Source organism: Anabrus simplex, chromosome 2 (assembly GCF_040414725.1).
Source record: "Anabrus simplex isolate iqAnaSimp1 chromosome 2, ASM4041472v1, whole genome shotgun sequence".
In the NCBI taxonomy this organism is placed as follows: Eukaryota; Metazoa; Arthropoda; class Insecta; order Orthoptera; family Tettigoniidae; genus Anabrus; species Anabrus simplex.
Genome location: NC_090266.1, coordinates 314581810 through 314607829, shown reverse-complemented (window position 1 = coordinate 314607829; position 26020 = coordinate 314581810). Strand labels below are relative to the sequence as shown.

General features: G+C 43.8%; 1 protein-coding gene across 3 annotated transcripts in view; it reads left to right on the top strand.

Annotated features, from left to right (window-relative positions):
• The window catches only part of LOC136862798 (facilitated trehalose transporter Tret1-2 homolog), a 742518-nt gene extending 719011 nt beyond the window's left edge, over positions 1 to 23507 (top strand). For all 3 annotated transcript variants that reach the window (XM_067139054.2, XM_067139053.2, XM_068226159.1), the window contains 2 exons: positions 3326 to 3512; positions 22863 to 23507. In XM_067139054.2, the coding sequence (XP_066995155.1) occupies positions 3326 to 3512; positions 22863 to 23284 (609 nt within the window). In that variant the 3' untranslated portion in view covers positions 23285 to 23507. The remainder of the gene's footprint in view (positions 1 to 3325; positions 3513 to 22862) is intronic.
• The last annotated feature ends 2513 nt before the right edge of the window (positions 23508 to 26020 follow it).

Here is a 26020-nt window from a genome sequence, read left to right as displayed (position 1 = left end):
CTGGCATGGTGCCGGGCTAGAGCGACTTGGATGAGGGAATGGCGGAACGTCGTGTTCTCCGATGAGTCACGCTTCTGTTCTGTCAGTGATAGTCACCGCAGACGAGTGTGGCGTCGCCGTGGAGAAAGGTCAAATCCGGCAGTAACTGTGGAGCGCCCTACCGCTAGACAACGCGGCATCATGGTTTGGGGCGCTATTGCGTATGATTCCACGTCACCTCTAGTGCGTATTCAAGGCACGTTAAATGCCCACCGCTACGTGCAGCATGTGCTGCGGCCGGTGGCACTCCCGTACCTTCAGGGGCTGCCCAATGCTCTGTTTCAGCAGGATAATGCCCGCCCGCACACTGCTCGCATCTCCCAACAGGCTCTACGAGGTGTACAGATGCTTCCGTGGCCAGCGTACTCTCCGGATCTCTCACCAATCGAACACGTGTGGGATCTCATTGGACGCCGTTTGCAAACTCTGCCCCAGCCTCGTACGGACGACCAACTGTGGCAAATGGTTGACAGAGAATGGAGAACCATCCCTCAGGACACCACCCGCACTCTTATTGACTCTGTACCTCGACGTGTTTCTGCGTGCATCGCCGCTCGCGGTGGTCCTACATCCTACTGAGTCGATGCCGTGCGCATTGTGTAACCTGCATATCGGTTTGAAATAAACATCAATTATTCTTCCGTGCCGACTCTCTTTTTTCCCCAACTTTCATCCCTTTCGAACCACTCCTCCTTGGTGTTGCATTTGCTCTGTCAGTCAGTGTATGTAAGATCTCCGTCCTTTCCGAGCAAGTTGGCTACATGGCACGTTCATGTAGTTTGCATTCTGGAGATAGTGGGTACTAACCTCACCCGCGGGCAGCCCTGAATGTGTTTGTCCGTTGTTATCCATTTTCGTATAGATCACATGTTGGGGCTGAATCTTAAGATCATGGCCCTTACCTTCCAAATCCTTTCTCTTTCCTATCCCAAAAGCAAAAAGCCATCTCCTCACAGGCCAAGAAGGCCCTTGGAGTAGTGTAAGGTAAAGGTATCCACTGACCGTAACCAGGACACTAAGTGTCTGGCCACCTTCACCCCCAGGAATGAACCTGCTACTCATTTCTGGTGTATGCCATGTGCCTCTTCAGAAGTAGTACAGTGTCGCCAGGAGCATAATTATATTAGGGCAACTGTGGACTGGTAGGAAGAAAAGTTGATCACAAAATAATTGTTAGTTTGTCGAGAGCCAGAAATTTTCCCCGTCGGAGTTCCTTTACTTGCTGGTGAATCTACTGACCCTAGCACCTTCAGATACCACTGGACTGAGCCTTGATCGAACCTACAATCTTGGGTTCAACTTTGGTTCATTCTACCTGACACAAAATAATAAAAGCACTCTTTTGTACACTCTTAAATGGATAAGTTAATGTCTATGCCATGTTTGCCTTGTTAAGTATTAATTTTATCCTTGGGAACGGAGGGCGATATTTGAGAACCTGGAATAATAATAAAAAAAAGATTGGAAACCACAGACCTATATCTTAGATAGTAGCAATTAGAATCTGATTGATATGGTTACACTGCTTTCCCTCTGTTAGATTCTTATACTCAGTACCATCAGATCTCAGGACTCAAGGAGACTTACTGCTGAATGCCACAACAATTACAGAGGAATCATTCATGTATCCCAGTCTCCCATAATTGCACACAATTAAAATAGTCAACTTTTGTAGGCTCTCAAGGCCCCTGGAGTAGTGGAATGACCCTTAACTTCTGCGCTATTGGGATAGAATGGTTAAATTGTCTGTTTCCCGGAGTTAACCTGCTACCCATTTCTTTGTCATCAGAACAATGTGCTTGTCGTATTTTGACATTGTGATAGTACATATATCACACCCCCGAATTATATGTAGAAGTTAGAGATATTATTGTCAGTATTCGATTTATTATTATTATTATTATTATAATCAGTATTTCATTTGTATATTTAGCCATTTATATTGGTAAGCTGGAAGATATCCACATATGTAGGTATGAGTAATTTGTTTTGCACGAGTGGGAAAACATTGCTATATCGGAACCTGGTAATCCGGATGACTCATGCGGACATCCCAGTGTTCGTTGATGTTATTGTACTAGGGAAGATCGTTGACTCATATGATATACCCCAGAGTTTATTGTCTTGGGAGAAAGGAGACGTTCAGGGCATGAGGTTCACTCATGATTGGCTGGCAAGCACCAATCCAGACGTATCATCTGAGAGGAGGGGGATGTTGATGTCTATAAAGGTTGATCATACGGCGGCAACCAGGGACATTGTAATGTAACTACTACAACTACAAGCAGTAACACTGTATGAAGGAACGACAACTGACACACTGTACGGGAAGGAAGTGGTGCTGATAGACGGTACTCGAGTGACACGGCTGCAATGGACTGGACTTCAGACGTTCGTGGAGCGTAGTCTGGTTATGTTAGTGGAAAGTGGCTGATCAACAAATTGCGGAGGGCGTACGCATTAAGTGTTGTTAGTACTTGTGGAGGTCTGGCCTTATATGTTGGTGAAAGCTATCTCAGACTTTCCATAATTTATGTTGAGGATCGACAGACGTGTGTATATATCTTTACAACAAGTGTTAAAATATGTGAACACAGTATTACAAGGTACAGTATCTGTGTGATGTGATAACTGCCGATTATGAGAATCGGTAAGTCGAATTGATATAGACAGTGAAGGGTATTTATCTTCATACATGTACATTGTTCATCGGACTATCTACAAATGGTAGCTTAGTTCTCGCTTTCGTTTTCCCACGATTTTCATTATTGTTGTTGTTGTAAATATGGAGTCTTCCAGCAATACTTTGTGTGTATTATATGTATAATGTTGTATGTTGATGAGTTGCTCATACACGGAATTTGTTCAGAATATAGTTAGCTATTTTAGAATCAGTGTTATTGATGAACCTAGTTGCAGTTCCTACCTAATTAGTCGTTTTCAGGAGGTTAGGTAAGGCCTGCAGCAGATGTACCAGTACGCAGCATTATGTACACGCCCTGGGATATACAGTTTATTCATGCTCTTATCTAAATTCGAGGGATCCATTCTGGTGAACTCTGGCGCCCATATTACGGACATTTCGGTTAATTATGCTTATTAATTTTATTAAGTTTTTGAGTAATTTTATTTATATATATTTTATTCATGATTTTATTTATTATTATCATCAAAATGTTACAACATCCTGTTAGGTAATTGGACCTAGGTTCCAGCCACCTTTACCATAGGCAGGTTTTCTTAATATAAACTTGGAGTAAAAGTTGCTTTTCCATGTTCAACACAGGATGCTGGCAGTTCCGTGGATCCCTCCATAGCGACGATCTTGGTGGGAGCAGTTCGCTGTTTCATGAGCTTGTGCAACACAGCTTTGATGAAACGATTTGGTCGGAGGCCGCTTTGTATGCTGAGCGGATGTGGGATGGCGATCTGTATGATTGTATCTGGGTTCTTCACTTTGCACTATAGTAAAGGTAAGATAATGTTCCGAGAGAATTTCTATCGAAGTTTAGTTAGCAAAGCTAAGCTACTGTTTAGTCATTCACTCTTGGCTTTCTCGCACTTGTCTCTTCTCTTTCTATACTCTGAGTAAAGAGGAAGGAAACTTCAAGCCCTTTTTTCAGCAGATATTGTTGGTACGAAGGTCTTCTAATAGAACACTGGCCTTGAAACAAGAGTGAACGGTCATGTAGTATAGTTGATCATGGGCTCACTTTCTGTGTTGAAGATTGCAGTGTTGGATTCCGATGCATTCATTTGGCGTTTGAGTGCGTAATAGCTAAAGACATATGTCAGTGCAGTCAGGAAACATTTCCGGTACTCCGGAGGCCGATAACAGTTGGAGGGGCATATACACTGACTGACAGAGCAAATGCAACACCAAGAAGGAGTGGTTCGAAAGGGATGAAAGTTGGGGAAAAAACAGAGAAGGCATGGACGAATAATTGATGTTTATTTCAAACCGATATGCAGGTTACACAATGCGCACGGCATCGACTCAGTAGGATGTAGGACCACCGCGAGCGGCGATGCACGCAGAAACACGTCGAGGTACAGAGTCAATAAGAGTGCGGATGGTGTCCTGAGGGATGGTTCTCCATTCTCTGCCAACCATTTGCCACAGTTGGTCGTCCGTACGAGGCTGGGGCAGAGTTTGCAAACGGCGTCCAATGAGATCCCACACGTGTTCGATTGGTGAGAGATCCGGAGAGTACGCTGGCCACGGAAGCATCTGTACACCTCGTAGAGCCTGTTGGGAGATGCGAGCAGTGTGTGGGCGGGCATTATCCTGCTGTCCTGCTGAAACAGAGCATTGGGCAGCCCCTGAAGGTACGGGAGTGCCACCGGCCGCAGCACATGCTGCACGTAGCGGTGGGCATTTAACGTGCCTTGAATACGCACTAGAGGTGACGTGGAATCATACGCAATAGCGCCCCAAACCATGATGCCGCGTTGTCTAGCGGTAGGGCGCTCCACAGTTACTGCCGGATTTGACCTTTCTCCACGCCGGCGCCACACTCGTCTGCGGTGACTATCACTGACAGAACAGAAGCGTGACTCATCGGAGAACACGACGTTCCGCCATTCCCTCATCCAAGTCGCTCCAGCCCGGCACCATGCCAGGCGTGCACGTCTATGCTGTGGAGTCAATGGTAGTCTTCTGAGAAGACGCCGGGAGTGCAGGCCTCCTTCAACCAATCGACGGGAAATTGTTCTGGTCGATATTGGAACAGCCAGGGTGTCTTGCACATGCTGAAGAATGGCGGTTGACGTGGCGTGCGGGGCTGCCACCGCTTGGCGGCGGATGCGCCGATCCTCGCGTGCTGACGTCATTCGGGCTGCGCCTGGACCCCTCGCACGTGCCACATGTCCCCGCGCCAACCATCTTCGCCACAGGCGCTGCACCGTGGACACATCCCTATGGGTATCGGCTGCGATTTGACGAAGCGACCAACCTGCCCTTCTCAGCCCGATCACCATACCCCTCGTAAAGTCGTCTGTCTGCTGGAAATGCCTCCGTTGACGGCGGCCTGGCATTCTTAGCTATACACGTGTCCTGTGGCACACGACAACACGTTCTACAATGACTGTCGGCTGAGAAATCACGGTACGAAGTGAGCCATTCGCCAACGCCGTGTCCCATTTATCGTTCGCTCCGTGCGCAGCACAGCGGCGCATTTCACATCATGAGCATACCTCAGTGACGTCAGTCTACCCTGCAATTGGCATAAAGTTCTGACCACTCCTTCTTGGTGTTGCATTTGCTCTGTCAGTCAGTGTAATAATAATAATAATAATAATAATAATAATAATAATAATATGATGAAGACGAAGAAGACCGAGCTCGATAGTTGCAGTCGCTTAAGTGCGGCCAGTATCCAGTATTCGCAGTATTCGGGAGACAGTAGGTTCGAACCCCACTGTCGGCAGCCCTGAAGATGGTTTTCCGTGGTTTCCCATTTTAACACCAGGCAAATGCTGGGGCTGTACCTTAATTAAGGCCACGGCCGCTTCCTTCCCACTCCTAGCCCTTCCCTGTCCCATCGTCGCCATAAGACCTATCTGTGTCGGTGCGACGTAAAGCAAATAGAAAAAAAGACGAAGAAGAATAGAACCTGCTATCATGGGGACAGAGCAGCAATTAAGAGACTGTGCTACTGAGGTCGACACTGACTTAGTGTTTTGACCAAGTGGCGTGCATCGCGAAGAATTAACTTTCGATATTATATTGGTGCAGACTTTCACGGTCGATGTCAACTGACAAGCTTTGCTGGTCCTCTGGGATATTCATTCATTTCGTCTTCACAAGGGCTAACAGAGTGTACCTAAAACGTTGACAGTTTTAATAATTTTTGCGTGGCCTAATTTACCGGAAAGCCATCAAAGCTTGCAACTCCCGAAAGGCTCAGTTTGGAAAGTTGTGTTCGATATGCAGAACAATACTTATTACATTTTTCATGATCGCAATGCTGTTATATTGAATTTCTCATACATTTCTTTGAATTTATGATGGCCCTTTTCGTTTAACCTTAGCCTCTTTTAGAACTGTCCTCCATTCCTTCACGTAATATCTCTATTATTATACACTAAAATCAATGTTCACAAGTACTTGAAGGTGTCCTCTCTGCCATATTGTCCATTCAACTCTATGTCCATATCATTTGTGCCCAGAACCGTTTTGTTTGTCATATCTTAGTCTTGCAAGTTATGAATCTCATTATAGAACCATATTAGATTTCAGAATATAGAAGTTACAACATTAATAAAAACCACCTTTCCAACACATAGCAATCCTTATGTTTAGCATAAAACCATTAATCAGATGTTAGAACTAGGACATGTTTCACTTATACTTCGTAAGCATCATCAGCTAGGAATAACTTAATCCAAGGTAGGTCAGGGCCCTGTACCCTGTGCCCTGTACCCTGTGCTTACGAATTATAAGTGAAACATGCCCTAGTTCTAACATCTGATTAATGGTTTTATCCTAAATATAAGGATTGTTATGTATTGGAAAAATGGTTTTTATTAATGTTGTAACTTCTATATGCCTTAGTCTCCTTTCACTTTACGGCTTCCGCCTTTCATTGAGTTAATTTAGATCTTTCGGACGTCACAAGTAGCCGGAATGGCTCTTCCTGTTGAACGGCGATCGTGTCAGCCTTCGCAGCCACTACAGCAGTAGCGCTGTACAAGATTTTCACCCTCTTACGGCGTATCATCGTTCCGGCGAGGCCAGTCTGTTATCGTAAAGCTAGTCAAAATCTGCAGTAAACGTGCGTTAAAAAATGGAGAAAAAATGTCCTCGTTGTTCCTTCGTTCTTCAGACAGAAAGAGAAAAGCACCGAACGATTTCTTTCTCTGGTAGATTGTATGAACATAATGTTCGTAAGTTGTTATTTTCATCCATAAGGTACACTAAGTACCATCAAGACATCCTGTGCGATCCATTTTAACTAAGCGCTGAGATGTGACTGATGAATATGGCCAGTAGCCGTAGCGTGTGAAAGTCAACAGCAACTTTATTCGGCAGTTCACAATGACGACAAACATCTTTTCATGTGAAAGCTACGTAAGTCGAGTAACGATTTGTTCAAGTGTTTGCACAGTGCGCCAATAACCACTAGCAATGATCTATCTAGTTCTTTTAAAATCACCCCTCATGGTCATATTACGTTCTCCATACAGATGTTAAGACAGTAACGTGGAGAAATTGCGCCGTCTTACTTTAGTTAATCAACGTGTCCGGCTCCATGGCTAAATGGTTAGCGTGCTGGCCTTTGGTTACAGGGGTTCCGGGTTCGATTACGGGCAGGGTCGGGAATTTTGACCATCATTGGTTAATTTCACTGGCACTGGGCTGGGTGCATGTGTCGTCTTCTTCATCATTTCATCCTCATCATGACGCGCAGGTCGCCTACTGGTGTCAAATCAAAAGACCTGCACCTGGCGAGCCGAACATGTCCTCGGACACTCCCGGCGCTATAAAAGCCATACGCCATTTCAGTTAATCAACTTCCCTGGAATTCAAAGTTATTTCATTACTTCAAATAACTGAGGACCCTTAGCGCTCCCAAATGCTTGTTTAATATCAACAGTTGAACAGTTATATATTCATGTGATTCCTGTGCAACTTGTAAAAAAAATTTAAAGAATTACAAATTTTAATTTTTTGTTACTAGAATATTGGCAAAAATATATGTGTGAAATTTCACCGTGAACAATTTCTCCTGAAAGTGTACGATAATATTGGCTGGGACAGATGAGGGCTGTCTGCCAGTCTTACGGCATTCATTCATTTCCCTACAAAGCATGATTCATAGCATTTCCTCCCACCATTCTTGATAAGTTCTGGTACTGTGGCATCTTCTTCAGGGGCCCTCTCTCTGTCTTCCATTTAATAAATAGCAGCGTTTTCTTCGGGCAACAAAGAGAAAAGTAGGTTATATGCAGTTCTGGTCGGTGGTATTTTGTTTCTTCATTCATTACTTGCACTGTTCCACTGTTGAACAACTCCACCTGTTTGGTACTTCTTCATCGGCAGTGAGATTCTCATCACTGCTTCGGCATAATATATTACTTACGATTTACGTAATTATTTTTTAAATTCATTTATTTGTGTCTTTATAAAGTGGCGAAGTTAGGGCTCTTGGCCCTTTCTTACACTTAACAGTGTAGTTCGTGGTTGTATGCCTTCATTGATGTTCCGAACACCCTCATGAAGTTATCTGGCTTAATTCCGGCTAAACTGTATGTCATCAAAACCAATTCCTTCAAATTTCTTCTTCTTTCTGCTTCTTTATTGGCCATCTATTATTCGGCGTTTTTTGTGTTGTTCGTCTGTCAAGCAATAGCACACCCTCTACATTATAACAGAGAAGTAAAGAGACTAAGAAGGACTTGCAGGTTGGAAAGAAGTAGGGTTAGAAATAAAATTGAAAGAGCTTGCCAAGAAATTGAATTTAGCGAAAGTCAGCTAAGGATAACATGACGGTACTGTTTTCTTGGTACTGATTACTGAGTTGAAGGGGTGAGCGTTTCTTATGGTAATCACTGTAAGCACTTAGGTGTTCATATAAGAAAATAACTTCTTCTTCTCCTTCTTCGTAATCTGCTTACCCTCCAGGGTTAGTTTTCCCTCGGACTCAGCGAGGGATCCCACCTCTACCCCCTCAAGGGCAGTGTCCTGGAACGTGTGACATTGGCTCGGGGGGGATACAGCTGGGGAGGATGACCAGTTCTTCGCCCAGGCGGCTTCACCTGCTATGCTGAACAGGGGCCTTGGTGGCGGATGGGAAGATTGGAAGGAATAGACAAGGAAGAGGGAAAGAAGCTGCCGTGGCCTTAAGGTAGCTACCTGGTGGAGAAGTGGGAAATCATGGACAACTACTTACAGGATGACTGAGGTGGGAATCGAACCCACCTCTACACACCTCCCAGTTGACCTCCTGAGGCTCAGTGGACTCCGTTCCAGCCCTCGTACGACTTTTCAAATTTCGTGGCAGAGCCAGGAATCGAACCCGGGCCTCCGGGAGTGGCAGCTAATCACAGTAACCACTACACCACAGAGGCAGCTAGGAAAGAACTTAATTGTGATAATCACATAAACGGGATTGTAAATAAAGTTTACAGATTTCTTCATATGGTTGAGAGTATGTATGGGATATAAAGGAGAGGACATAAATCCCTTTTGAGACCACAATTAGAGCCTGGTTCCATTGTATGGGACCCTCACTAGGATTGATTTGAGAACAGGAAAAATCCAAAGAAAAGCAGCTCGTTTTGTTCTCAGTGATTTCCGTTACGAAAATGTTGCAAAGATTGGACTGGAAGACTTGGGAGAAAGGAGACGAGCTGCTCGACTAAGCGGTACGCTCCGAGCTGTCATTATATAGATGGCGTATTATGACATTAATAGACGAATAAGATTGAGTGGAGTTTATAAAAGTAGGAAAGATCACAATATGAAGATACATTTTGAATTCAAGAGGACAAATTGGGGCAAATGACCGTTATTAGAAAAAGGAGTGCGATGTTCGAGAAATTTCCAAATCCTTTTAATAATAATAAATAGTTATTTTTCTTTACGTCCCACTAACTACTTTTACGCCGGGCTGAGTGGCTCAGACGGTTGAGGCGCTGGCCTTCTGAACCCAACTTGGCAGGTTCGATTCTGGCTCAGTTCGGTGGTATTTGAAGGTGCTCAAATACGTCAGCCTCGTGTCGGTAGATTTACTGGTACGTTAAGGATTTCCTGCGGGACTAAATTCCGGTACCTCGGCGTCACCGAAAACCGTTAAAGTAGTTAGTGGGACGTAAAGCCAATTACATTATTTTTAACTACTTTTACGACTTCCGGAGACGCTGAGGTGTAGGAAGTTAGCCCCGCAGGAGTTTTTTTAAGTGCCAGTAAATCTACCAACAAGAGGCTGACGTATTTGAGCACCTTCAAATACCACCGGACTGAGTTGGGGTCAGAAGGCCAGCGCCTCAACCGTCTGAGCCACTCAGCCCGGCTCCAAATTCCTTGAAATTACTTCAGAAAAGGGTAGGTAAACTACTGATTGGCAATATGCCAACAGAGCGCCTGCTCGAAATGCGTATCAGTGGTGACTGATTGATGGATTGATTGAGAGGTAAACAGCTGATGGGGAATGTGCCACCTGAGCGACATCCCAAAATTTAGATCGGTGGTAAATTATATCTGAAAGGGGTATAGTGTTGTGCGTGCGTTACGGGGATGTTGGGAACAACACAAACATCCAGTCCGCGAAGCAGGGGAATTAACCATTAAAATCCGTGACCCGGCCGGGAATCGAACCCGGGGTTCTCTGAAACGAAGGCCACTACGCTGACCGTCCAGCCAAGGAAGGGGATGAAATTCATGTCCTCGTCCTCAGAAGGTCCAGCTCTTTTAAGACACACCTCTAATGGAAGCGAGCTGCATGGGCCATTACATACCAACACTCCTGCTGTCTTAAATGTCTGGCAGTACCGTGAATCGAACCCTGGCCCATGAAGGCGACAGCTAATATCACAATCTGTTACGCTAGAGAGATGTATAGATGAACAATCAAACGTTTTCGCATCTCTGGAGACGTGAAATATATAGGGAAGTCCACCAGCAGCAGCGCCCCCGCCCCAAGCCTTTTTGTGGACAAAAATACATTTTTATTCCATTTTAATCGCCTGAAACTAGGAATTATTAAAAAGTGCAATTTGTACAAATCCTGTTTTATTTTCAGCTGATTATTTCCTCCAATATTAAGGGAAAATACGCACAAAATGTCGTTCGTCGCAGCTAACCGAATTGTACAGCGCCACAGCAAATAGCGGAGACCCGCGGAGCAATGCGTAGCATCATCTGCGACTAAGGGTAGCAGGGGTATATTTTTGCTTGCGGCGCGCAGTTTCACTCAGTCAAAGTGTCTGTTCAGTTCTATCTAGTGTCTGCTACTTTGTTAGTGTTAAATTGCTTTTAAATTGTATAATCGCTCTGTACTTCTATTTAATTGTAATACATGTGTAATTATTGTTCCTCTAGTGAAAGTTTTATTGTATTATTACCGCACTTAGTTGGTAGACTGTCAACCATCGAAATTCACACAGAGAACATAAATAACTTACCATTTCATAGCAATTTATTTCAATGTTGATGACTACTCCCCCCACCCCCTTGGACCTTTTGTTGCCTATACATTTTTGTACCCCCCCCCCGCACTTCTAATTCCACCGGGTAAGTTAGCCGTGCGGTTAGGGGCGCGTGGCTGTGAGCTACAATCCGGGAGATAGTGGGTTCGACCCCACTGTCGGCAGCCTTGATGATGGTTTTCCGTGGTTTTCCATTTTCACTCCCGGCAAATGCTTGGGCTGTACCTAATTAAGGCCATGGCCGCTTGCTTCCCACTCCTAGCCCTTTCCTATCCCATTGTCGCCCTAAGACCTCTCTGTGTCGGTGCGACGTAAAACAGATTGTAAAACTTCTAATTCCCAATTGTCACTACTGAAGTCCACTTCGGTTATGTTCGGCTTTGTACAGGCAATTGGATGCGGTTTGCCCGTAGTTCTTACTCGTTGTATCAGACGCTCTAACCCCTCCCCTCTCTTTCCTCCTCGTGACATGCGCTGACATACAGCACTATGGAATTATAAGCACGCTCCCACGTAACGCACTAGGTCAGCTGTAGGCTACAAAATTCGTGCCTACCATAGCAGCTAATGTTGGAATCCAGGCGTGAAGGATTTCGTTGTTTTACCGAACGAATGCACCTTGATGACGCCAGGCCGTACTAACTTCGATGCTGAATGCTTCACTCCGTTCTGGCATGGCACATTTTTTAGACCTGTCAAGAGAGCAATTGCTGGCTCTCGTCCAACTCGTCCTTTCGTGAGGCAGCAATTCGGTGTGGCATTTCGCCCTAGGACTGCTCAGAGATGGATACAGCATTGGAGGGTAGCAGGGAACTGGATTTAAGCAGGTTTCTGCTGGGGTAAAAAATAACAGGTTACTTACAACCATTCAGGAGAACCCCTTCTTAAACTCGGCGGAGGTCATGCAGGCAACCAATCTTTCTGGATGTCCGTACACAGTCCGTAAACGATTACGATAAGCTGGACTCCACTGCAGAAAATCTGTCCCCAAAGTGTCCCTATGGATGAACAGAACGTCAATCGGTGCGCCTTCGTCGAGATGGAGTTAAATCGTAATTGGGGTCATGTGATCTTCCAGTTTGGCGAAGTTCGGGTCGGTTCATGTTTACAAGTCACGAGGAGCTCGATACAAAGAAGATACGGTGAGGGACATAAGTTTTCATACAGATGGGTTTACATGGAAAAAGCATTTTATCAGAATTAATTATACAAAAGAACGTAATTTAATAAACACTTGTTTATTAACGTCTCGACTTCGTCAACTGTAACTCGATCCGAGTGTATATAACTTATTCCTGCATACATTGACCAGTTCAAGTCAGTTTATGGATGTGTTTACAATGACTAAACAGACCAGTCCTGGCATAAAACATGCGCTCACACAATGGATGGAGGAGTGCGGCGTTGTAATTGCTTGTCGCTTGGCCTCTTGATGTCTGCGCCGTTCTCTTTCAAACAAGTTGACAGTGGTGGATGTAGTGTTCCGCTAGAGTGAGCGGTTCCCAGCACATTCTTCCCATGTCTGTATATCTATACCAATTGTCTTCATGGTGTGTTTCAGCTGGTGCTTAAGAGAGGCTACATGAGGTCTACTGCCGGAGCAAAGTTCACCATAAAGAATTTGGCGCGGAAGCCTGGTATCAGCCATGTGGGGAACATCTCAGTTAATGAGCGATGATTGTTGTCTCAATGCTATTTAGCTGCGCTTTGTCGAGAACTGCCGTGTTGGTCACATAGTCCTCCCACTTAATATTTAAGATGAATCTCATTTGCAGTTGGTGGAAGCGCTCAAGTTTTCTGATATCACGGCGATAGTGTGTCCAAGTTTCACAGCCGTACAGCAGCGTGGAAATGACAACAGCTTTGTACACCATGAGTTTGGTATGCAGTTTTAGGTCGTTATTCATGAAGACTCTGTGCATTAACCATCCGAATGCTGCATGAGCAGCCCCAATTCTTTTATCAACGACTTGTTCACAGGTACACCGTTTAGACAAAGTATCTTTGAAAGATATGAAAAGTGATCAACCTGTTCCAGTGTTGTGTCTAAGATGGAAATACTGAACTCAGGAAGTGTTAATCCTGGGGCAGGTTGTGCAAGTACCTTCGTTTTTTTCGCATTAATGGCAAGACCATAGCCATCACATGCAGTTTAAAAGCAGTTGGTTGTAGTTCTGCAGGTGTTAGAGCAGAAGATGCAGTGTCATCGGCATACTGCAGTTCTGTCATCCGGGTAACCAGAGTTCGTCTTTGTGAGCAAAGTTTTGCCAGATTGAAAAGGCCTCCATCAAAACGAAATTTAATATCCATGCCTAAGTTGTTTGCAGATGATTCATGCAGCATGGCAGCCATGTACAGTGCAGAGAGCGTAGGAGCAAGTACACAGCCTTGTTTCAATCCATGAGTGATTGGGAACGAATCTGATAACATGAAGAACCTGTCCAGTCATGCCATCATGAAGAGTTTGAACCAATTCCACATAACGTTCAGGACATCCAAAATGTCTAAATACTTTCCACGTATTAGATCTTGGTACTGAATCTAAGGATTTTTCCAGATCACAGAAAACTAAATACAGAGGCTCCTGTTGTTCTCTGCATTTTTCCTGGAGTTGTCTAGCACAGAAGATCATATCTTTTGTGCCTCTAGAGGTTCGGAAACCACATTGAGACTCAGGCAAAATCCTCTCCGATATAACTCGGAGCCGGTTTAATAGAATTCTTGAGAAGATTTTACCTGCAATTGACAAAAGCGATATACTACGGTAGTTGCCACATACACTACGATCGCCTTTCTTGAAGATAGTGATGATGGTAGCATTCTTCAAGTCGTCAGGTACTTCTCGAGTTTCCCAAATCAAGAGGATGATTATGAAAAGTCTACGTCTTCGAGGGTATACCTCCATTTTGTATCAGTTCCAGAGGGATATCAGGACCAGGAGCCTTTCTTGGTTTTAGTTGATTGAGTGCTTTGGTGAAGTCTCTGTACGTAGGTGGAACTGTCATCCATGGTTGTTGGGCTGCTGAGGGAGATTACGCTAATGCGAATGGCTTTACGTCGCACCGACACAGATAGGTCTTATGGCGACGTTGGGATAGGAACGGCCTAGGAGTTGGAAGGAAGCGGCCGTGGCCTTAATTAAGGTACATCCCCAGCATTTGCCTGGTGTGAAAATGGGAAACCACGGAAAACCATCTTCGGGGCTGCCGACAGTGGGATTCGAACCCACTATCTCCCGGATGCAAGCTCACAGCCGCGCGCCCCTAACCGCACGGCCAACTCGCCCGATAGAGACATTACGAAGAAAGTCCCCAGCAACATTGGAGACACGATTTAGAAGTGAAAAGAAATGTTCCTTCCAACGATCTAAAATTTCTCCATTATCAGTTAAAATGATGGAGTTGTCAGCAGTCTCCAATGACCCTGATGAAGATCGAATTGGACCATATATATCCTTTATGCCAGCATAGAAGTTTTGCAGGTCATGGGCATCAGATAGTCTTTGCAGTTCTTCAGCTTTTTGTTGCCACCAGTTATACTTAATTTCCCTAATTTGTGTCTGACATTTTCCTTTAAGTTCCGAGAAATGTGATTTTTTTCACATTGGAAGAGGGATCTTGAAGGTAGGATAGGTGGGCTTCCCGTTTGGCATTGATCAGACAATTAATTTCTTCATTATTTTCATCAAACCCGTCCTGTCTTTTTTTCCCAAATAACAATTGTTTCCTCAGCTGATTCAGTGATGCCCTTCTGAAGCGTGGCCCATTCCTGATTTGTACTATCACTGCTGACTGGATGACTAGCCAGTTTGTTTGAGATTTCATTTCTGCAATCTGTAGCAATGGATTCAATTTGAAGTTTAGAAGTACCGAATATCTTTTTGGGCAGGTTGTGGATGGATCGTTTTGGTTTGCGACAGATTGAGATTTTCAACCGGCAAAAAAGGAGCTTATGATCTGTCCAGCAGTCATCTACGTTTCTTGCGGTCCTTGTAACAAGGACATCTTTTTTATCACATTGCCTGGTGATGATATAATCAAGGATGTACCAGTGCTTTGAGTGAGGATGCATCCAAATGGTCTTGTAGCGATTAGGCAGGCGGAAGTGAGTATTAGTAATGAAGAATTCATGTTCAGCATGTAAACCAAGGAGAAGTAGACCATTGGCATTACATTTGCCAAGGCCATGTTTTCCCATCACATTGCCCCATAATTGGTGATCTTTACCAAATCTGGCGTTGAAATCTCTAAGTAGTAAGAGTTTGTCACTTGATGGTACTTTGGTTATGGTAGTGATTAGCAGGTTGTAGAATTGGTCTTTAGCTTCTACATCAGCATCCAAGGTGGGAGCATATGCAGAGATGAGTGTCATAGATTTGGCTCCAGAGAGTGGGATTCGGAGAGTCATCATTATTTCACTGACTGCGATTGGAGTTAGCTGATAATCATTCACCAGTGTGGTCTTCACAGCGAATCCCACACCATAAATGCGGTGTTCTCCCTTGTCTTTTCCCTTCCAGAAGATTGTGTAGCCTGAGCTGAACTCCCTGGAGGGTCTGGTTTTACTTAAGGCAGCAATATTAATGTTCATTCGTCCAAGCTCATGGGTGACAAGCGACGTTCTTCTCTCCGGTCCGTTATTGTCTTTCAAAACAAGTAGGGTTCAAACATTCCAGGTTCCTATAATCAAAGTTTTGTTAATCTTCGTTTTTCAACCTTATAAGGGATGACCCGCTTGGTGCGGCCTACTAGCCGGCTGAGAGTGTGACTACTGATGTTTAGCCCACATTTTCTAGGGCCTTCCCCATTCAGGGTGGGCAGCGGTGATCCTAAATAGGCCTGCCCAAACATAGATGCAGGACCGAATTCCTGAGTAGTCACGGGGTCTCAGAAAGACGACCATCACACATCTGCTACCAACGTGCAGGTCCGAACTAGAGGCTTCCAGCTTTTGGGTGGTGAGGCCGTGTGCATTTTGCGGAGTTTCGTCCAGAAGTGCCATTTGGACTCATCATCTGGAATGGCACGCCCCTCCAGGACTCTGCTTAGCAGTGGCAGACCAAACTGTGTGGCCCTGCCGTGTTAGCAAATCTAGTTTGCTAACCTGCTAAAGGAGAAATAAATTCTCCGTTTAAAAAATACTCCCCCATTGGAGATGTAGATTTGCTAACACGGCAGGGCCACACAGTTTGGTCTGCCACTGCTAAGCAGAGTTCTAGAGGGGCGTGCCATTCCAGCTGATGAGTCCAAATGGCACGTCTGGACGAAACTCTGCAAAATGCACACGGCCTAACCACCCAAAAGCTGGTTCTATTCCCGTGATTATAAGATCTGCGGCCGTGAAAGCCTTTTTGATAGAGGCTTCCAGTTTCACCCGAAAACTTGCCTCCACCATCCTTATCCCATTGCCGTTGGACTTGAGTTGAAGGGGGTGACAGCAGGAAAAACTGCCACAAGCGGGATTTTTTAAAGGTGGATCGCAGCTTGCAAGGAAGTGACCCATATATTATGATCTCGGAACTATACCCTGCGGCACAAATGAAATTCGACATGCAGGTTCTAGTACCACGACTGCAACGGACTGCCACAGACTCGAAATATCATTGAGTTTCGCCTTCACAGTCAGTCCGTCTGGCATGACGTCATCCGCCTCCACGACCAATGAGAACCACAAAAAGGAGGTTCCTCCGTCCGTTTTTCCGTTGGGCCAGACACAGATGATGGGTTCCAGCGTCATTTTCTACACTGAGGGGACCATCACTCCACCCAAAGGGGCTCATCCGCCCGAAGCCTTTGGCCCCTATGGGTGGTCGAGTTATTTACCGCCGCTCGACAGTCGGCGTTAGCGGTTTTTACAACTGGTTGCCAAGCCAGCTAACCCTCTTCCTTTCCAATCTCGACTTGAATATATACATAAGAAAATCAACACGAAATGACTCATTACTAAATTGGAATATCATTTTACGTAGGACACAAGTATTCATACAAGAACAAACGTACGTTGTTTCTCCACCAAATCGTTTCTTAATATTTTGTATCCATTCCTTTTTATGGATGACTTGTGTAAGCCTTTCGGGAATGGAATATACCAATTTCCTTGTTGTTTCGGAACCAATTATGTTTCATTCCTGTAGCAAACAGTTGCTTTAACCTTTGTTTGCTGGTAATGTCATGCTTCCTTACTCTTGTCCCCAGCTCGTTCCACAAATGCTCGATTGGTTTGAGGTCTGGGGACAATTTCCGCGTTAGGCCTATGTTGGTATCATTATTTGCTGGAAATAGAAATTGTCCCTATTGCCCAGTTTGTCAGCACTCTTCTGCAAATTTTCCTTCAGTATATTCAGGTAACCAAATCTGTCCATAATTTCAGAGTTCTCCTGCACCTGAAGCTGCCATGTAGCCTCATACCATTGCTCCACCTCCTCCGTGATTCACCGTAGCCTGGATATTTTTGATGTCCAGCTCAGTAATACGCTTTCTCCAGACCAACACTCGTCCATCATTGTGAATAAAACTCGGCCCCAGAATCCATTATCGTTTCCTACAAACTCACTGGTAAACTGCAATCTGGCTACTTGATTTTTCTTACTAATGTAGGTTTCCTTCCTGGTGACACTAGCTTTATACTCCGCGCGACGAAGGATTCTTCTGATCGTTCTACTTGTGGCTTGTTTACCGTAATATTCTTCTACATGGGCTTTTATTTCCGTCGCACTTATTTTCGGATTCTTCATGACTTTTCACTACCACCCTCCTTTCTCGAGTCGTCAGGTTGTATGGCCGGCCTGATCTTTCGCTGTTTACAAGGGTTCTGCTTGTTTTAAATCGCCGTATGACACTTTAAACTTTACCAAGGTTTGTATATACAACATCTGCGATTTCATAATAAGATTTATTTTGGTTATGAAGCAGTACCATGGTTTCTCTATCAGCAACCGTAGTTTCCTTGGTCTTGCGCACCTTTCGGATAACAATAACAACTTGTACTCTGTACCGGTGCTGTACATTGCGCATCGAAGTCTTATTAACAACCGCTGGGCACTGAATAGGGAGGGGGATGTATCCACTGCCTGTACAGTTGAATTACAAACCAGGTGTATGAATACTTATGCCACTGGGTTAATCCAGACTAATTACGTATTTCGTTATTATTTACACACTTTTTCCGTGTATTCACTTTGTGTCGTTTGCGATGTGTTGTGATGAAGCATCTCCGTTTATGTTTTAGTGATCTGAACTGTGTACACAAGATAAGTAGTAATTTTGTGTCAATATCAGGCTGTATGAATAATTCCCCAACTGTAGCTTATATAGGCGTGTGTTCAGGCAGTGTTGTCGTGTTGGAGGCGGATATCGTCTGACAGAGCTGTAGTAATACATCGGATAAACGATCATCTCACATCGGACCATAATTTGAACATTCTGTAGAATGTTATGTTTCCGAGTGTGAGAGAGCTCTATCAAGATAAGGTGCAAGACAACTCGTCAATCCACACGAGCGCTCGTGTTCAAGGCTGGTTTTCTGAGCAGGACTCCATTGAACTGCCCCAATGGGTCCCTCGAGCTCCAGACTTCTTCCCAATTGAACATGTGTGGTCTAGGTGGTAACGCTATAAGCAAAGAAACACTGGCCTCATCCTTCCGCGTTCGCATGATGCTTTGTGAGGCGTTAAGTTGGAGGCATGGGAAGAGATCGCTTCGACGAGGATTGCAGTACTTTAGGGAGCTTGTTGAGTCAATGCCACGTCTGCTCCGACAAGTTTTTCAAGCAGATGGTTACTGATATGATGAGGTATTAAGTAATGTCTAAAGCACTCGTTTTCAAGATTAACGTAATTAAAAGCACAATACAAGATTTTGCAATGAACAGAAATACACTCGTATTTGGTTAGCGCAACAACCTAAAAGTATAAATACATTTTAAAAAACAATGCGTAGAGTAGGACTAGAACCCTTGTTCTCAACCTGACTGGCGGGTACGCTTCCTCGGAGCTAACTGCCACTCGCATGATTATAAGGCTATTCCCAGCTGTGCATGGCATGCAGCATATTTTCACCTCTAACAGTCCTTCGAGGGGTCAGTGATAATAAACTACGCTCCCATTGCAAGCATTCGGAGTGGAAATACTAATGATGCAGTTACACAATAGAGCAACGGAGTCCTGTAATAAAAAATTCCGATAATAGTATTCGAACTCCGGATCCCCTGGTTGAAAACCAAAAACCTTTCCGCTACAATAACACGACATGAAGCGTTTCACATTGAGCTTCAGTTGCCAGGTGTGTCTCTCACTTCACATATTTATTTAACCATTATGGCATTTTCTCGTCCATTTCATTGTATTATTTTATGCTGTTGTGATATGCGGACTGTTAAATTGTGTACTGACAATAGCATTTCGTCAGGAACGTGTCATCAGCAATAAGCGACTTGCACCACCTTCGTCTCACCTGAGGACGATGATACCCGATACGGACTTCAACATTGTTCATGCGTTATTTTTTCATTGTTCAAATGTACATCAGTAGTACGTATCGTAAATGATTTGCATAGGGACAATTCTCTGACCAGAATTGGACTTCATTTAATATTTTTTTATTTTGTTATCGTTTGTTTATACCATCGCAAAATAAAATTATCTTGTCGTGTGAATTACACAGGAGTAAAGGCGCAAAGTTCACACCCGATTTGTGTAGACTAATTATTATAGTGTACCGGTATCTTCTTACAGGCGTGTTTCCCCATTTATTTGGGTTGGCATTTGATAGGGATTTACCCCAGTTTTATGGACGGATGCCCTTCTTTGCGGTTCTGGGAAAGTATACTCTGATTATATTGTTGCGTGCCACCCCCGTGGTAGCCCCTTTTGGTACTTCCAGGAAAGGACTGGTGACTCAGACGACCTGGGATCTCCCAGCCGGCTTGTGGAGTGAGGCCAGCCTTTCCGTGAATTATTCTCGTCGGCCGGCTTACCTGTGTGTTTCTTTGAGATTAAAAGGGAACGGAATGTCCTGCCTCTAGCCACCTCGCAAAAATTCTGGATGAAATCACCCGAGCTATAAAAAGGGAGGCTAGCCGCGAACAATCAGTCACTCAGTGTTGGACTCCGTGTGAGACTCAGTGTGCTGGGGTTCGGTGGCTGGGCTAAGGGCTGTTGCTAGTGTCCCACCGAGGTCTGAACCAGGAGCCGTTGTTGTGTCGGAGAGACCAGTGAGTGCGTGGACTGGAGACAACGGAAGGGAAGACTATGCTGTGTGTTCGTGTACTGTATTTCGGTGCGAGTCATCGAGGGAAGCGCTGTCGCAAGTGTAAAGGTACCTGTGTTAATGTTCGCTGTTGTGAGTATCGTCCTGCTGTTGAGTACGGTTGAGCTGTTTGGTTGTTCACTGCATGTGACTGAATTACTGGACTGTCTGTGGAGTCAAACCAACGAACAGTCGTCGTGTGTCGAGTGGCCCGTAGCCCTGTGTTCAGATCCAGCGGTCTACACACAGCTGCTGTATGAGGTGACCGAACTTGGGGAAATGAACATGAGGATTAAGCGTCCCCAGGTAGAGGAACGGGTTGGACCGCCTGTTGCGCCATAAGGAAGAGCAATTTTAAATAGACAGTAATGAGTAAGTGTGGCCATTCATAACTGGTTAGAATTGTGTGTGAGTATATATAAGCGTGTGCATTTATTGGGTCATCCTGAAATAAATTAGAGTAATGAAACAGATGGAGTGTTATTTGTAACAATATAATAATGTTATTGGCTTTACGTCCCATGAACTACTTTTTTCGGCATACGGAGACGCCGAGGTGCCAGCATTTTGTCCCACAGGAGTTCTTTCACATGCCAGTAAATCTACCGACACGAGACTGACTTTTTGAGCACCTTCAAAAACCACTGACCTGAGCCAGAATCGAACCTGCCAAGTTTGGGTCAGAAGGCCAGCGCCTCAACCGTCTGAGCAACTCAGCCCGGCTGTGATTATATTACACGCGCTAGTAGGTATCTTAGAAGAGTAATAGATCAAGCGCTGAATGACTGTAGCTGGCCAGGTGACTGATGAGTCACAGCGCGAGCTTGCTCCCGATTGGCTGGGGGCGTGGCTTACAAAGGGAAGGAAATTTGAATGGCGGGCGCGGGAGATCTGAAAATTGGGCGTAGCTGTGTGTAACAGCTGTCACGCCACGTGGGGGCGTGTGCTGCGCTCTGGTGGGCGATTTTTAAAAATTAGGTAGATACAGGTGCAGATGTGCCAATCTGACAGAGGGAGCGAGTGCCAACCTTACAGCCCCAAATTCGAAGCTTATAAGATTTAAGAAATATATATATTTCTTTTTGCTAGTTGCTTTACGTTGCACCGACACAGATAGGTCTTATGGCGACGATGGGATAGGCGATGGGATAAGAAAGGTCAAGGAGTTGAAGGAAGCGCCCGTGGCCTTAATTAAGGTACAGCCCCAACATTTGCCTGGTGTGAAAATGGGAAACGACGGAAAACCATTTTTAGGGCTACCGACAGTGGGGTTCGAACCCACTATCTCCCGGATGCAAGCTCACAGCTGCGCGCCCCTAACCGCACGGCCAACTCGCCCGGTGATTTAAGAAAAGACTTGGTTAACAACTGACAGAGAACCTGCCAGATGGTCGACAGCCCTAAATGCAGAAGAGTGGTGATTGATTGCTTGATTGTCACGAACAATTTAACAGTTAGTTTACCGGGCGAGTTGGCCGTGCGGTTAGGAGCGCGCAGCTGTGAGCACGCATCCGGGAGATAGTGGGTTCGAACCCCACTGTCGGCAGCCCTGAAAATGGTTCTCCATGGATTCCCATTTTCACACCAGGCAAATGCTGGGGCTGTACCTTAAGGCCACGGCCGCTTCCTTCCCATTCCTAGGCCTTTCCTGTCCCTTCGTCCCTATAAGATCTATCTGTGTCGGTGCGACGTAAAGCAACTAGCAAAATTTAACAGTTAAGTATATACACTTATATAAAATATTCCGATCTCATGCAACTTGGAACTGCGTTTCATGAGAAAGAATTTATTTTTCAGACGTCAGAGAATAGATCTTTCCCACCCAACATCTATATTTCTTAGCTGATATTGGTCGATGTGGACAACTACACAAAGAGCTATCGCTGAGGAAGGTTGAGAAAAGTCCATTGTCTCCACGGTCGAATAGATCATTTTTTGCTCTCTCATGTTCTATCAATTTTTGTGAACTAACTGTACCCTATCAATAAAGGTTCCTCTACTTTTGCACAAACTCAGTAAACGCATCCATATTTAGGCTATCTAACAAGCCATGAAGATCACCTGTGGTTTTACTTCAATTAGAAATGTGAACCTCTTAATTCACGATCTTGTTGACAGTTAGGTGCTTTCAATAACTTACTATCAGACAGGGTAAAAAGCTCTCTCTTTGTAAAACACGAGTAAGTTTTGGATCTGTAAGTGCTTTCTAGGATAGTGCAGTTCAGTTTTAATACAACTGAAGATGTTCGCAACTACCCAGATATTTTAACCATGTGAGACGTATTTCCTACCTCTAAATTTCACCTGTGGGATCCACGCCCGCCCCCTGCACTGATACTCCACTTAACTATGGCACAAATTAATATTAGTCTTCCAGTTCTTGTTTTGTATCGCTAGGCTTCACAAATATTCTTCTTCTGTTCGCAGGTGGGACGACAGGATCGTGGGTGCCTGTGGCCTGCATGTTGTTGTACGTGTGCACTAGTATGATAGGACTTCTGAGTATACCGTGGACCATGACTGCCGAGCTGTTTCCGACAGAGATCCGTGGAATTGCTCATGGCATCGTCATCTCGGTGGCACACGTAATCATGTTTGGAGCAGTCCACTCCTACCGCAGTCTGACATCATTCTTGGGAGGTGCTCATGGAGTCCAGTGGTTCTTTGCAGCAGTGTCTCTAGTTGGATCACTTTTCGTGTGGCTCTTCCTCCCAGAAACTCATGGAGTTGCCCTCAAAGACTTCGAAAATTATTTTAATAATAATACTCTATATATAGGTCAAAAGAAGAAAGAGGCACTCTCAAAGGTTGTAGTGGAAGACACTTCAAAGGAACTGACTAAATCTTAGTCATGGAAACTGAGGACACTTTCAGTGTTACATTTAACGATGATTTCACTGACCGCAGCAATAATGGGAAGTTTCCATTTTGTGAAATGGTTACGACCCAAAATATCTCTACAACGGGTATGAATCAATGGCTAACAACCATTATATTGACAGTATCAAATTTGTACCTCTGTTTTGGAATTGTACCTAATGTCTGTGAAAATAGACAACTTCTACAAATTTAGTACAATGTATATTTATATTTTTATGGGTACCTTCCTGTATATTTTTTAACGTACAGTCAAAGGTTCCACCTTTACATTAATTAATTTTTATTTATTTAATTAGCAATTAACATCGGAGCATGTTTCGTCCTTCCTTTTTGGACATCATCAGACGAAAATACTTGCAAGATGAGTAGAATACGCAAGGTCACAAATACACATTAAAATACGAGTCGGGTTACCGAACAAGTCAAGTTAAAATGCATGATAAAATTCGAAGAATGATTTTAAAATGCCGAAGCTCAATAACTTTTTAGTTCTGTTGAAATTGAGATAAAATTGTTTAACGCACGTAACAGTTCCATTAAAATTCGATGATCGAGCTCTTCTTATGTTGGCGTGATGATGTGTTGTGATAATTCTTGGTTAAGAGGTTATGAGGCAGGCGGAATATTTGACCTTAAGCGCACATACGGAGAAAGATTGTGCCGTGTACAACACATCATCACGCCAACATAAGAAGAGCTTGATCATCGATTTTTAACGGAACTATTACGTGCGTTAAACAATTTTATCTCAATTTCAACAGAACTAAAACGTTATTGAGCTCCAGCATTTTAAGAACATTTTTCGAATTTTATCATGCATTTTAACTTGACGTATTCGGTTACCAGAATCATATTTTAATGTGTATTTGTGACCTTGTCTATTTTACTCATCTTACAAGTATTTTCGGTTGATGATGTCCAAGAAAAAAGGACGAAACATGTCCCGATGTTAATTGCTAATTAAAGAAAAAAATTAGTATTGTAAAGGTGGAACCTCCGACTGTACCTTTGCAATGAAGTTCATTTTATGCAATATGTCTTTCTGTATCCTCTCACAGTTCAATCATTCATACAAAGCACAGTCACAAGAACAAATGTGAAGAAAATAATAAAATCTGCTTTAAGAAATCTCAAAGCAAAACCATTGAACATATATTCAGGGTATATACAAAAATAGTTCTTACTGATCCTATAACGTTCATAGCCTTGGACGACATCCTTAGTATAGTTCTCAGGAGTCTGCATATCTGTGAAATTTCGTTGCTATTCGAATCGTCAGTGAATAACTCGAGTTATAACTGTTATGGACCATCTTATAATTATCAGGAAGCAGTTGACCACTGCTTAGGTACCAGGTAAAAAGAGACATTCTCTCGATTATTGTCACTCTGATGCTGCAGTCATGGAATTTCCCAAAATTCTCATGTATATACAAGAATTACCCATGTTGCGCATAATGTCTAGTTTCACAGCAAGTGTAAATAGCAGTGTCAATAAAATGTGTCAACCACAAAGTTTCGTGACCCGAAAATGCTCTATGCGAGACTTCGTCATCATTATCGTCAAGAATAAATAACAGTCTGAAAGACTCGGTTATATTACATCATATATTTGGTGTGAACGTATTAGTTGCATAACTAATTCTGATCCGCAACATTTCATTCTGAAGATATGTTCAAAAATATTGCATACTATGGGACATCAAATCTATTCAGAGGCGCCCCAGCAATAGATTTTTTTTCTGCGAATACCTACGTTCGGCAGGAAAAGCCTACGAACTCAAAAATGGATCCCTATCGATTGTCTGAAAACAAGGAGTCTGGTACATACTGTCTCTTGCTTCTCACCAAGGCGACCGTGGTTCAAATCCCAGCCAATGCAAATGCCTTTTGAAACAAAAATTCACGTTCCTATGGTTCGGACTCCATGAAAATTTGTTAAAACTAGAGGCCCCGTTACTATGGCTACGATATCCACAGTCATGTAAAACTACAAGCTTGACTTTTGGTCTGGTACATCATTAGCTTCGTCAGCTAAAACCGAGAAATACTTTTGCACGGTTTGCCTTATGAATATTTTTTCTTGAAGTAATAATGTCATCTCAGTAATAATGTCATCTTAGTCCCGTTACCCACAGTATCCAAAATATTTCTTTAAAATGTCAGCACTATTACACACTACCATAGATGCCGCAAGAATACAGGTTATCAGATACACAAATGAACCGGGCTGTTAACCAAAGATATTCCAAGCCCCTAAAATGAATCTACAGCGACTTCATGTATATGTCTATTTCCTATTACCCAAGAAATAAATATGGTATAGCATATGAATGAGATGGGATGAAAAAATGTAGTCACTTCAGTGTCCTCCAGTTTTATTATAGAAAATGGTAAAACTAGTTAGTGGAACGTGAAAACAATAACATTAAAAATTATTTATTAGTTTTATTAAGTTTCCATGATGATGATCATGATCCGTTCGTCCTTATAGGACTATGGTTGTAGATATCTGATTCTGCGCGAGCAATAAATCGTATCCCACAATGCTCTTCCTAACCATGATTCTCCTTAAGTCTGGTCACGCCTCTCAGGCACACATGGATATGCAGGCCATCAGAACAATGTTCGTTGTGTTCATTTTCGTACGCGAGTTTGTAAAGGAAAATGAATTTTGTTGTACCATACTGTAGGACTGTATGTTTA